The sequence below is a fragment of the Papio anubis genome, chromosome 7 (assembly GCF_008728515.1).
Source record: "Papio anubis isolate 15944 chromosome 7, Panubis1.0, whole genome shotgun sequence".
Taxonomy (NCBI): domain Eukaryota; kingdom Metazoa; phylum Chordata; class Mammalia; order Primates; family Cercopithecidae; genus Papio; species Papio anubis.
In genome coordinates this window covers 111,334,527-111,347,646 of record NC_044982.1, presented here as the reverse complement: position 1 = coordinate 111,347,646, position 13,120 = coordinate 111,334,527, and the positions used below count along the sequence as shown (strand labels likewise).

Below are 13,120 nucleotides of genomic sequence, written 5' to 3'. Positions count from 1 at the left end.
GAGGCTGAAGTGGGAGAATAACTTGAACCCAGGAGGTTGAAGCTTCCGTGAGCCATGATCGCAACACTGCTCTCCAGCCTAGGTGACAACACAGTGAGCCTCATTTTTAAAAAATAAATAAGTAAAAGTGTAAATTCAAGATAATAGGATTTCAGACTCTTCAATGCAGGAGGCAGAGCCCCATGATCCTGAGCAGGTCCCTACCCTCCCGGGGCCTGGGTTTCCCCAGGTGGGCGGTAGGCGGCTGTCTGGATGGCTTCTCCAGCCCAGCTATTCGGAAGCAGCTGGAGCATGGCAGGAGGGGAATGGGTGTGAGTGCCTGGAAATCCACAGGGGTGGGACCCGGAGTGGGGAGGGGAGGGTGAAGGAGGCAGAAGATCCTCCTTCCTGGGCTAGTCCCAAGCCCTGAGTCTGTGGTCGGAGGCCTCAGCCTGATGTCCCGTCCCCCACCCAACTGAGGCCCTCCCCACTCCCCCTGCTCTGAGAACCTCAACTGTGCTGGAAGCCCTGCCCCAGCCCTGGATGCCAGGCTGACTGGCCCAGACTCCCCTGGCTGGCTCCCCTGCTCCCACTGATGCCCAGGCTATATTCACCGAGGCGAGAGTGGAGGAGTCATAAAGAAGCCCCCAGCTCCTACTGCAAGTTCACCCCCAGCAATACCAGCGTGTAGGCCTGGGGGCAGGCAAGACTCGGGAGCATGCCCAGCCTTGCTATTTCAAGCCAAGGGGCATCAGGCAGTGCCTGTGCTCCTGTTTCTTCTTTCACGGAATGTATACACCTGCCTCCCTTGCAAGGTGTCATCATCAGCCCAGTGCCCCCACCATCAACCCTCTCACAGGTAAGACCCTTGGTTCACCATGAGCTGAGGTGGTCTGGGGGGTCACAGTCAGTTATGCTGGGAGAACACTTACCCTAGACTCCCTAAACTGCCCATGGGCACCATCCTTGCCTCTTCGGGGACCCCATCACAGCCCCCTCACTGCTCCCTGCCTCCAGCACCTCCATCTCCCACCTGTTGCCAGAGGAACACTCTGAATGCAGAGCCGTGTCCCTGCCAGTCCCCTGGCCCTCCCCCACCTCAGCTCTGATCACTTGGTGCTCTCATCACCTGTTTGCTTGTGCCCCCACTAGCCCTGTGAGCAGGGATTATAGCTGATTCATCTAGGCAATTCCAGAGCCTAGTGCAGGGCCTGGCACAGGAGTCTTGTCCAGAGAGAGCAGACTTGACAGTGGGAATGGACAAACAGGGCCATTTACCCCTACTACCCTGGCACCTGCTTCTCTATTGGCATATTCACAACAATGCTGAGCTCAGTGTGGGGCCAGGGTCAGGACTCGGTGTAGGACCAGGATCAAGGTTAAGTCTGTTCAGGATCAGGGCTTAGTGTGAGGCTAGGATCATGGCTCAGTGTGTGGCTGGGGTCTAGGGCTCAGTGTAGGACCAGGATCAAGGTTCAGTCTGTTCAGGATCAGGGCTCAGTGTGAGGCTTGAATCAAGGCTCTGTATGTGGCTGGGGTCAGGGCTTAGTGTAGGACCCGAATGAAGGTTCAGTTGATTCAGGATCAGGGCTCAGTGTGAGGCTGGAATCAAGGCTCAGTGTGCAACTGAGATCAGGGCTCATTGTAGAACCAGGATCAAGGTTCAATCTGTCCAGGACCAGGGTTTAGTGCGGGGCTGGGGTCAGGTCTTAATGAGGGACATTTTCTGTCCCCCACTGTGAAAAGCCCAGGACTCTCTACCACCTTACCCAGAGCTTTGAAAATAACATAACCTGCCCCCCAGGGGCCAGGGCCTGTCTCCTGAGCCCCTACTATGCGTGCCTTCTATCCTGGCTAGGCAGGTCCTATGCTCCACTCCAGGCAGCTATGCTGGGATTTCCAGATTCCCTCTGCCCTAGCAGAAGTGGCTCAAGCAGGGAAGCTCTTCCTTGCCTCCCCACCTAGCCTTCAAAAACACAGCGAGGACAGTCAGCCTTCTAGCATGGATGCACTCCCAAGCCAAAGTGAAAAAGTGCTTTGTGGTTTTGTCAGATTTCCCAATTGTCCACCTACTGCCCCATTCGATTTGCCCAGGTGATCCAGTGCCAATGGAGGTAAATCCAGGTCTGGCTGAACAAGAAAGTGAAGGTGTTGGCTGGCACATGGCATTGAGATGCACAACCTAAAATACCTCCTCCTGTCACAGGGCCTGAAATCCCTTTTTTGAAAAAGAGAGAAGCAGAACAATGCTAGTCCTGACCTTTGGAAGGCATAGTGCACTGTCCTGGGGCCACCACCATCAGGCTTCAGTTTATCCTTGCGGACAGGCTCAGCCCAGTGGCTCCTTGCTTTTAAGCCACGCTTGCTGATTCTCCTGTCTGAGACCTCCATCCTGGTTCAGTTTTCAGCTCTCCGAGGGCATGGGCTGTTGGAACCCTGGCCCCGGGTGACCCAGGTTTGACCCAGGCCTACTCACTTACAAACCTCAGAAACAACGGCCAATTCAGAGACTGGCCTGGATGGGCATCAGAGCTGCGCTTGCCTCTGAAGACAGCAGGGCCAGGGCAGGAGGTGGCACCTGTCCCTGAGCCCCCCACACACCCAGCCAAGCCCCCCACTGTATCTGCTACTCTCAAGCAGAGGGTCAAGTTGGTCTGCTGGCAAGACACATGGCTCTCATTTTAATTAATTAAAGAAAAATCTAATCACTGCATTAAACTTCTCATTACTCCACTTGAATACCCGTTAAGTAAATGTAATTACCAGAGGATTGGGTTTCCCAGCCTCTTTCATTAGCTTCTGATAAGATGGGGAGAGGGAGGGAAGAGGGCGGGCAGCAGAACAATGCTAGTCCCGACCCTCGGAGGGCAGAGTGAGCACTGTACTGGGGTCACCGCGGCAGGCTTCAGTGTTCCTTGGGGACAGGCTAAGCCCTGGGCCTGGGGGAGATTCCCCAACCCGAGCTGCCCCTAGGAAGGCAAGGGCCCAGCATTTGGCTGCAGTCAACACTGAATGCTTCGTTTCCCACCACTGTTGGTTATTTATACCCCATCTCCCTCCGAAAGAATTGGAGGCTGCCGAGAACAACAGAAGCAGCACATGCTGAAAAACAGAGGAAGAAAACAGGACAAAGCAACAATGAGAAAGAAGAAGCCAGAGACAAGGTTATTAAGCAACTGCATGCCACAGCATCCTGGGCACTTATCAGAAATGGGCCACAAACCGACTATGAGCTTCCTGGCAGTCAAGACAAAGACAGCAATGCACTTCGGTGCTGGGATGCAGTGACCAGCAGAGTATGCATGAGGAAATGCACACTGGGCCTTGGTCTTTCATCTGTGAAAAGGGTGGAGCTGGAAGATGGACTAATGCAGAAAACCACGGGCTGGGGGAACTGCAGGTGAAGGTTCAGAGGAGAGAAGAGGAATTACTAGAGGAGAAGCAGCAGAGGTGGAGGGCAAGTGCAGAGCCTGGGTGTGGAAGAGGTTTCTCCAAAGGAGGGGCCAAGGTCCCATACCATCACCAGCCCCCTGTGGTAGAAGGCACCGGCACTCTGAGGCAGGAGGAGCAAAAACCAGAGGAGACAACACACTCAGGAGGCCCAGAACTGGCCAGGCTGGGACACAGGCTCCGCCTCCCTGCGCTAAAGGGTGGGCTGCCCAGACGCCCTCTATGGCCAGTGCATCACCCTGTTCCCCAGCTGCCCTGAGGGTGGGCTGCTGCAGCTCAATGCTCCCCCTTTTCTAGAGAACTGCCCTCCACAAATGGGGGCCACCTCACCTGGGCAATCCAGGCCCTCCCATGGGTGGCTCACTGCCAATGACTGATTGATACAGGGGCCCAAAAGCCCGACCTCCTTGTAGGGGGGTGGGAAGGGTAATTCTGTGGGTGAATTATGCCCCAGGATTCCCTGGACCAGCCCAAGGCCCAACTTTGCCTGTGCTATCATTCCTACCCCAATCTCTTCTCTTCCTCCCTTTCCCTGAGGCCCTGCCCTCAATACAGCTCTTGTATGCAAATCCTTGTCTCGGCTTCTGCCTGTAAGGATTCTGATCAACAATACACGCTGGCAGCTCCTTCCAAGTTCAAAAAAAGGAAAGAAACAAACAGAAAAACCAAACCGGCGATGTCCCAAACTTCCTGGAGAGGGAAGCAAGAAGGAGAAGGGAACAAGGATTTACTGAGAAACTGCCAGATGTCAGTCCTTTCTGTACATCATCTCAGGTAGTTCTCTCAGCACCCCTCCAGGTGAGGTTCATTATCAGGTGAGAAAACTGAAGCTCAGAGAGGCATAGAGATTTGTCCAAGGACACACAGCACGTCCACATCCATCTATGACACCATCTAGAATGATTATTTGTTATTTGCCTTCCCTAGTTGGGGAGGAGTCTCCGTTCTCCTGTCAGCAGGATCCCAAGATTCCTTTGGGAAACACTCATCCCTCATTCCTGGTCACATGGTTGGGGAAGGACAGACTGTGACCCCCAGCCCATCAGTGTTTCTAAGTCCTGTGGACTCAGTTAAAGGTTCAGAATGAGCTGAATGCTGCCAATAGGACCCTGAGATCAACTCGAGGACTTCTATTCGTTCTATCAGGGAAGATTTTGTCTCCACCCCCAACTCTAGATCTAAACCTAGAAGCATGTTACCCCAGAAACTGCTGCCAGGCATCTTTTGACTATGTCATGCCAAATGCCACTAAGCATGGAGCCATTATCAAGGAGAGGAATGAAGGAATACAGACAAAAACCAGGTTCTGGTTACACCATTTGAACCACTGGATCAAGCCCTGCCTGAAGCCCATATTACCACCAAACACTTTGGTTACATAAGCTGATAACTTCATTTTAATGAAATAGGGTTTGTTTTAGTTTTTGTTTTTTGCTACTTACAATCAAAGGGATCCTGACAGATACAGTGTGCAGAAAGGTATCCCTTTTGTTCTAGGGACCAAGAAGGCTTGGATATCCCCAGGAGCCAGGGAATGGGTAGAGGGGGGATGCCACCTACCCTGACTGCTGCTGTGTCCCGCTGGGTCCCAAAGCTTGAGGAGTCCCCTTGGCCCAGACTGTGGTCAGGAGTAGACTTGGGAGCTGGTCCAGGAGCTGGATAGAGTCGGAGCCCTGGAGATGCAGGCTGAAGGCTGTGTAGCCCCGCAGACTCAAGGTAGCCAGGTCATGGTCATAAGATCCCTAGAAAAGAAGAGAAACAAGAGTGAGTGGTAGGGTTCACAAGGGGCCCGAGGGGTACAGGAGGTAGGACAGATGGTGGCCACCTTGGTGAAGGTGAGACCAAAGGAAGATCCCTGGAAGCATCTCTAGACCAGCACTGTTCAACAGAACTTTCTACCATGATGACAATGTTCTGCCTCTGCACTGTCCAATACGGCAGCCACCGTCACATGTGGATATTGCGATGTGAATAGTGTGATTAAAAACTGATTTTTAATTTTGTTTTAATTTAATTAATTTACATTTAAATCTAAACAGCCACATGTAACCAGTGGCTACCACACTGGACAACACAGCTCTGGATCAACCCTTGCCTCCTGGCCACGGTACATGGGAAAAACTGAGGTCCAGAGAGGAGAAGGGATTTGCCCGAGGTCACACAGTGAGAGGGTGGCAAAGGCAAACACAGTTCCTCCAACTCCTGGCCCTGATCCTCCATAGTACCCACTGCCCTTCCCATCATGGCCTCGTGTTTTCCCATCATGCTCATCACTAGCAGAGTGTCCTGCTGTCCTGATATCCATGCTGCCATGAGTTGGGCTGTCCCTGGGGAAGGGAATGTCCCTGGGGAAGGGTGTCAGGCCACCCTTGAAGGGACCTGCCTCCTCCAGCCACTGCCACTGGACCCTCCCTCAGCCCTCCTAGCAAAGCAGCCCCAATGAATGTCCTGAGATTGTCCCGGAAAACTGTCGCTCAGAGGGGAAGCCTCTTGGGCAAAGAGTCGTTATTTATAACAGAAGACACTGCAGGCTGCCTAAACACTCTACAATAGAGATGACGGAGTGATTCACGGCACCCCTGCCAAGAGAGTAGTACACAGCCATTAAAAACGATCAACGAAGAGGCCGGCAGTGATGCTGAGTAATGTTTCCGTGACAATAATGAGGTGGAAAACTGAGAAATGGGTGCAGGTGGGGGTTGGGTTGCGGGGTGTACGAGGCCCACTCCCATCTGTCACCCTCACCCACGCTGCGGCATCGTAGGGTCCAGATTACAGACCCGCTTTACAGGAGGAGTGGGAGCTTAGAGAAAGCAACCACATGCGTGCTCCTGGCTCCATGGAGAGTGTGGGCAGAGTGGGGCTTGAACCCTTGATTTCTGATGCCAAAGACAGACTTCTACAGCTGCCCTTTGTGCTGTGATGGCAGCATTACGGCTGCCCTTTCCTTCTTACTTACTCGTCTTTTGTAAACACATATGTACATCATACTTATTAAGTGCCAGGAGCCTTCCTCAGCCCTTGACAAATTAAAAGTTAACTCATGGAATCTGTAAAACTGGGTGAAGGAACAATGACTACCTCCATTGTTTGGAGAAGGAAAATGAGGCACAGAGAGATTAAGTAACCTGGGGCCACTTCTACTTCCCAAATATTCTGCAAGGTCTAGTACTGCCATTACAGGAAGAGGATAAGGGGGCAGAGAGGGAGTGGCTGTTGCCTGGAGGAGTGGAAAAACAGATGGAGTGTTTTCCTCCTTTTTAATTTCATGGCAAATCTTTTTTATGGCAATTGAACGGAAAAAGTTCAAGAAGTAAAATAAATGTAGCAAGGAAAAGGTTTTTTAAAAAACAAGCACACAAACGAAAATGAAAACTTATCAGATTGAAGTCACGGATGCATCCGACAGACCTCGACTGTGAATGTAATACACCTCTCAGCAGCAAAACTCATGTCCCTAGGCTTTTCTGCCAATGTCCTGACCTGGGACCACTCCCTCCTGCCTGGGTGAGATCCTCACCTCCAAGGGCAGCAGGGAGCAGCCCTGGGCAGAGGTAAACTTCAATAAACACCTCCAGGCTCCGTCCCGCCTCCGAGCCCCCTGCTGCCTGCAGTGCTCCAGCCACCGGCAAGCACTGAAACTCAGCACACCATGGCGTCCAGGCCTCTGCCTCTAGCCCCAGCCAGCCCCATTCCATAGGTGGAGCAATGGAGGCCCAACAGGCGAAAGACTAGACCAGAGGTCACACTGCTACTGAACACGAAATGCCTGTGTGTGTGCTTATGAGTGTGCATGAACACGGCCCACAGGGACATGTGTGTCTCCCACGCATGCGGTGCTTCAGGCCCAGGTGATTAAAAGGGCAGGTGATTCCCACCTTACACACCCACGTGCACGTGTGCACACACATACACGCACACACAAAACTGTCATATCATTAACTGCTACTACAGCCACAATGGCATCATCTGCTATTTCTTCCTATTTCTTGTTTCCTGTGTTATTTTTCATTCATGCATCAAATACTTATTCGGCACTTACTATACGCTAGGTACATTATAGGGGCTAGGATTCACTGGGGTACAACACAGACAAGTTTGGTACTCTCATGGGAACAGGGGATACCGATGATAAACAAATAAGCAAATAAACAAGATAATTCCAAAGAGTGACAGGCAATAACAATCATAAAACCTGGTAATGTGAAAGAGAAGACTTGGGCTGGGGCTGGTGGGTTACTCAAGCTAGAGGGGCAAGGAAGGTCTTTCTGAAGCAGTCACATTGGAATTTATTCTGTGGGAAATGAAGCTGCAGCAGGAGGCTGGGGCCCTGAGGGCCAGGGTAAGCGCTTTGGATTTCATCCCAAACGCAATGAAAAGTAACTGGAGGGTTTTAACCAGGGAAGTGCTATGATGTTTTCCTCATTGTCTGGAGCTGCCAAGTGGAGACTGAACTCAAGGGCATCAGGCCTGGGGCAGAGGACCAGTGTCACAATCGCCCGAGGACAAGGAGACAGCCTTAACCAGAGGGATGGCACAGAGAGGGAGGAAACAGACAGATTCGGGCAGTGTGTTGTGGCAGAACCAACTGGTTGATGAGTTGGATGTGAGGGGGTGGGGGTAAGAAAAGGAGAGTAATGAAGGAAGACTCGTAGAGCTTCTACCATAGACAGGGACTGCTTTCACAACCAGACCCCACCCCTCAAGAAGCCTCAGGGGCCTGATCAGGACTTCCAGTCTCTGACGAAGGGACTTGGCATGTGTGTGTCCAGACAGCAGAGCTAGGCCTAAGAAGAAAAGATTCCAGAGAGACAGATCTCTGTTCAGCATGAGAAGCAGTGAGCTTCCTGTCCCTGGAGGTATGCAAGCAGAGGTCTGGGGACCATGTGTGTTGGGTGGGGATTTGCACTAAAAGGGGAGGTTGATTTCTGCCATGAGTTTCCTTAATTCTGTCAATACATGAATCAGGGCTAGATTGCATGGATTGAAGCAGGTGTTATAGAGAGTCAAGGGAAAGCAAGGTAATGTCCAGCATATAGTTATTATTATTATTATTAGGACTTTACAGATCACAGAACGCTCCCACCGATTCTCTACCTGGATCTGAAGCCCACGCTGTGAGGCAGGTAGGGCATCATGATCAGCCTAATCTAGCAGATGAGGAAACAGGCCCAGCGAGGGAGTGGGTTCAGCCCAGGGTTCCACAGCACATCAGCCTCAACCCTCTGTGGCCTCACACCTATGGACCTTCTCCTCCCTCATCCCCAGCACCCCTGCCCCGGAAGATGCAGGATCTCCCCACTCCACCCAGGCTTCCATCCAGCTGCCAAGACTCCCATCCCTGGAGGTTAGAGGCATTCTTTGCCCTCTGCCCCAAAACTTGGGAGGGGGTCTCAGCCTAGAAGATTTCCCCCCTGGTTACACAGGCCCTGATCCTCCACTCTGTCCCCTTTACCCCTGGTGGTTTTACCACAGCCCCTTAAGTTGGTTCCTTCAAATTAGAGCAGTATCAAATACTAGGCTTTGCCCAGAAATGAAATAAAGTAGGGTCCCTCCCACGAGGCGTCGTTCTTCCCCCACACCTACGGCTGCTGTGGGCCAGGGACAACCAGAATCCACCTGACCACCTTCTGACCACCTTCCCCTTTCCTACCAGACAGGCAGAGAGGGCACCTGGGCAGGTAGGAGTGTCAGGAGGTAGGGTCTCCCCGGGGGGCCTGGGATTGCCAGGTGGGGAAGCTGCCACCTACTGGCACTACATCGTACACTGAACACTCGGGATAATCTTTTTTTTTTTTTTTGATTTTTGACCAGCAGTTTGCCCTGACAGACCCCAGGATAGTCTTGAGGGCCAAGTGGGAGCATCTCACTCTTCAGGTGAGGCAGTGAAAGCTTGGATAGATTAAAGAACTTGTCCAAATTCGAAATATTAAATGGAAAGAAACAGCTTATAAGTGCTGGAGCCAGAATTTGAACCCAGGGCCGACTGATTCCAAAGATCCGGTGCTGTCCCCTGCTCCCTGCTGCCTCGTGGAAGTGCCAGGCAGTTCGAAGAGGCAGCCCGGTGAGCAGATGGGGTGGGCAGGGGGAGGCAGAGAGAGGCAGCGGTTGTAGGGTGGGAGGGAGAAGGCGAGACAAAGAAAGGACAAAGAGAGCAGCAGAAACAGCTGAATCGACAGGGGAACCCTGCAGGGGCCAGAAGGTGGCAGCTCTGGAAGCCACCCTCCTGGTCAATGCAAGGCTCACAAGGCTACCCCGGTGCCATCTGCCCCTCAGATCTAGCCACTAGTGTTACCTGGGCTCATCTCCAGATGCCCAGGCCCAAGGAGCCCCCAGTCATTGAGAGTGCTCCGCAGTCATTAAAGGCATCCCCTACTCGTTGAAGGGCACAGGTCAGGCCCCTGTGGGCCAGTCCTGGGGCAGGGAAATGGGTTGGGGGAGTAGAGGGGCCAGCTCTGGCCCTGGGCAAGGCCATCTGCCCAGCCTCCCCCTGCCCCAGCCTGGCTGGAGTGTTCAGCTGCCCAGGCTGCCCACCATGCCGGCCGATCTGTGGCTGAGCTCTGGGCTGGCCAGGTGTTCCCAAGTCCGGCTGGCAGCCCAGCACCATCAGCCTGTCCCCAGAGCATGCAAGGTTTAAGCAACAGCCTTTCCACTGAACATTTTCGAAGAAAAATATCTTTTTTTTTTTTTTTCTTCTGAAGAGAGAGAAAGGGAGGGAGGTGGAAACTGGCAAGGGAGGAGGAGAGAAGGAGGGAGGGAGAAACCTACCCCATCATTGCAGTCAAGGTCACAGGCACCGGCACGGGGCGGGCTGGGCAAGGAGCCTTTAATCTGGGAGTTCAGGCTGAGGAAACTACACGCTTGAAGCCGGAGTACATTACTGCCCTGAATGATCTGTCGGCTTCTATTAGGCTAAATATCTCTGTATAATGGGGAATTATCCTCTGAAGAGGCAAACTGCCGGCCTCTCCAGGGAGGGGGCGGTGGGAACCTCGCATCGTGAGGGCTCTCCCACGGTGGGGCGGGGGGAGCAGGACCGACTCAGAAAGCCAACCCAGTCCCACACCCCCACCCTGGAGAGTCACAGCCAGCAGCTGCTTTGATGTTTGTGGCGGGTGCCCGCCTCCCTTCCTTCCTCCCCGGACTCTTCCCTTCCTCCCTTCATACGAGCCTGGAATGATGCCAGACCCGGGTGTAGGCCTGACAAGGCCACTGGTCAGCCAGGTGACCCCAGGCAAGTCTCTGAGCCTCTTGGAATCTCTGTTTTCCTGTCTGTTAGATGGAGCTAATAATACCCGCCCGAAGGCTGGCTGTGCCGGGGGTGAGCGTGAGGCTGGCATGGAGCCCAGCACAGAGTGGACATCCTGCTCTGCCCACCGCGGAGGGCCCCCCGTCCTCCTCATCCTCACTGGCTCACCCAGGGCACCACCTCCTCCAGGAAACCCTCCCTGCCCCCTATCTCGGGGTGTCTCCCACCCTGGGCACCTACAGCCAGAACCCCACCTCCAGGCCCTCCGTTTCCAGTGGCTGAGTAGGAGCCTCAGTTTTAGGAGATCCCCCTGAGCAGAACGGACCCCTCCTCATCTTCCAAACCCCCACCCACACACTCAGAACTGGGCACCCGGGCCTGCCCCAATTTGTGGGCTTGGAGGCAGGGGTTAGGGTGGCACCACAGGCATGGGTGGGGCCCACAGAGGGGTGACACTCATGGGAAGGCGATCAGCACCAGGGTAGCTGGGCCAGGAAGCCAGAAATCCCAGGACAGGGGTCTGCAAGAGCAGGGTAATAGCTGAACCATCAGCAGGACTGGCTAAGGCACAAGGCAGGGCTTGGGGCCAGGTCAGAGGAGCAGAGAGGTGGGCAGGAGCTTGAAGCTGCAGTGAGCTGTGATCATGCCACTGCATTCCAGCCTGGGCAATAGAGCTGGGGCTCAGTGCCAGGTTCCTGGTGCAGGGCAGTGTAGGGGCTGGAGCAGTTCAGGCCAGGAAAGGTCTTGGGGGTCAGGCGGGGGCAGAACTGACCTGTGCGTGTGGGCATGAGGGTCAGATGATGGTGGCAGGGTGGGGATCAGGGTACCAGGTGACAAGGTTCTGCAGACCCCAGACTCTGTTCTCAGGGCTCCTGTGCTACCCTCAACCTGTAGTGAATCCCCAGAACGGTTCAGAACCCCTTGCTGCAGATGCAGCCACTGCTGTTGCAGGGCCTGCGGGTGGGGGCAATTCCAGGGCAAGACGCCTAGAGCCCAGTGGGACACACAGAAAGGAAGTCACCTCTAGGACAGGCCAGAGGCACACTGTGTTACCCATTCCCCTCAGTAGGCCCATAGGTCCAGCCCAGAGTTCCCACAGCCTGGGGGAGCTGCCAGTTCACTCATTCACTCACTCGTTTATTCAGCAAATGCCCTCTAATGCTTTCTGTGAACTAAGAGTACAAACACACCTGAGCAGGGTGTGGGGTGGAGCGCAGGAAGGTGAGAGATGACAACTCGGGGGCTGTGTGAGAGCAGGAGCCTGAGGGGCTGTGGAAACAGGGTAGGGGGCATCTGATCCAGGGCTGGGGTTTGGGAAAGGCTTCCAGGGTGAAAGGATCTTTGAAGGGGTATTAAAGGAAAACGAGTTGGGTTTGGAAGCAGTGGGGAAGGGCACCGCAGACGACCCCAGTGACAAAACCCAGTGGCTGGAGAGGGAGACCGCCCCCTCCTTCAGGCAGGGCCTAGCAGGCACCACACGGGGTGGAGCTCTTATCCTAGGAGCCAGCAGGAGCCTGAAGTTCTAAGTGGAGAGTACCCAGGGTCCGGATTCGTGCTTCAGAAACATCATTCCAGCTGCCACCTGGGGGAGGATGGATTTCAGGCAGGCGAAAGGACAGGAGGAAGTGAGTTAGGAATGAGGCAGTGGCCAGGGGAGAGGTGGGGTACAGCAATAGAGACGAGGGCGGATGAGGGAGGGATCTGGGAGGCGGAAACTGCAAAGTGAGGGCGGCGGTTATAATCCACAGTGCCAGCGTCCCACTGAGCATCCCCCACGCCTTCTGTCCAAACAGCATCTTTAACTCTGTAAAAAATCCATTAGTTACTTTGATCTGCACAACACTCAGGTGAGGCAGCCAGGCCAGGAATTCATTGCTTACTTAGTTCATTAATTCAACAAGCATGTGTTGAGTGCCTACTATGTTCCAGGCACCATTCTGGCCCACCCAACACAAGGAAAAACTAAGACTCACAGATGCTGCCCGAGTTCCACAGGGGTGACCAGGACCTGCTACTGGTTTGGGAACCCAGACGCCCCGCATATTTGGGGAAGGGGTGGGGTCACACGCCAAGCAGGAGCTGTGGAAAGGGAATGCCTGACAGTGGGGCTGGCTCATGGCCCTCCAGGGCAGGGATGAGCCTCAGTCTGGAGGAGAAGTACCTCTTCCTCCAAGGTGGGCATGGGAAACCAGAGAGACACAGTGGGGTGGAAGGAAGCACAGTCGGGGGGGAAAGGCTGACCTCCACGGGCTGGAGGCTGGAAAGGGTGAGGGGACACAGATCAGGAATGGCAGGGCCATTAGGCCCAGCAGACTGTGGGTAGGGCCAGAGGGTGAGAAGGGTCGGGTGAGCACAGCAGGAGGATTGGGAGTGGGGCTGCCTCCTCGAAAGTGCTTGCAGGGAGAGGGGAGAGGTGGAGGCAAAGTCCCTGAGTCCCTACGG

The 13,120-nt window shown here is 54.1% G+C and overlaps 1 protein-coding gene across 1 annotated transcript in view; it reads right to left on the bottom strand.

Annotated features, from left to right (window-relative positions):
• LOC103885959 (translation initiation factor IF-2-like) overlaps window positions 1-13,120 on the bottom strand; it is a 154,730-nt gene that overhangs the window by 13,428 nt on the left and 128,182 nt on the right. Inside the window, exon 5 of the mRNA XM_021940315.2 lies at window positions 4,990-5,171. Within this exon, the coding sequence (XP_021796007.2) occupies window positions 4,990-5,171 (182 nt within the window). The remainder of the gene's footprint in view (window positions 1-4,989; window positions 5,172-13,120) is intronic.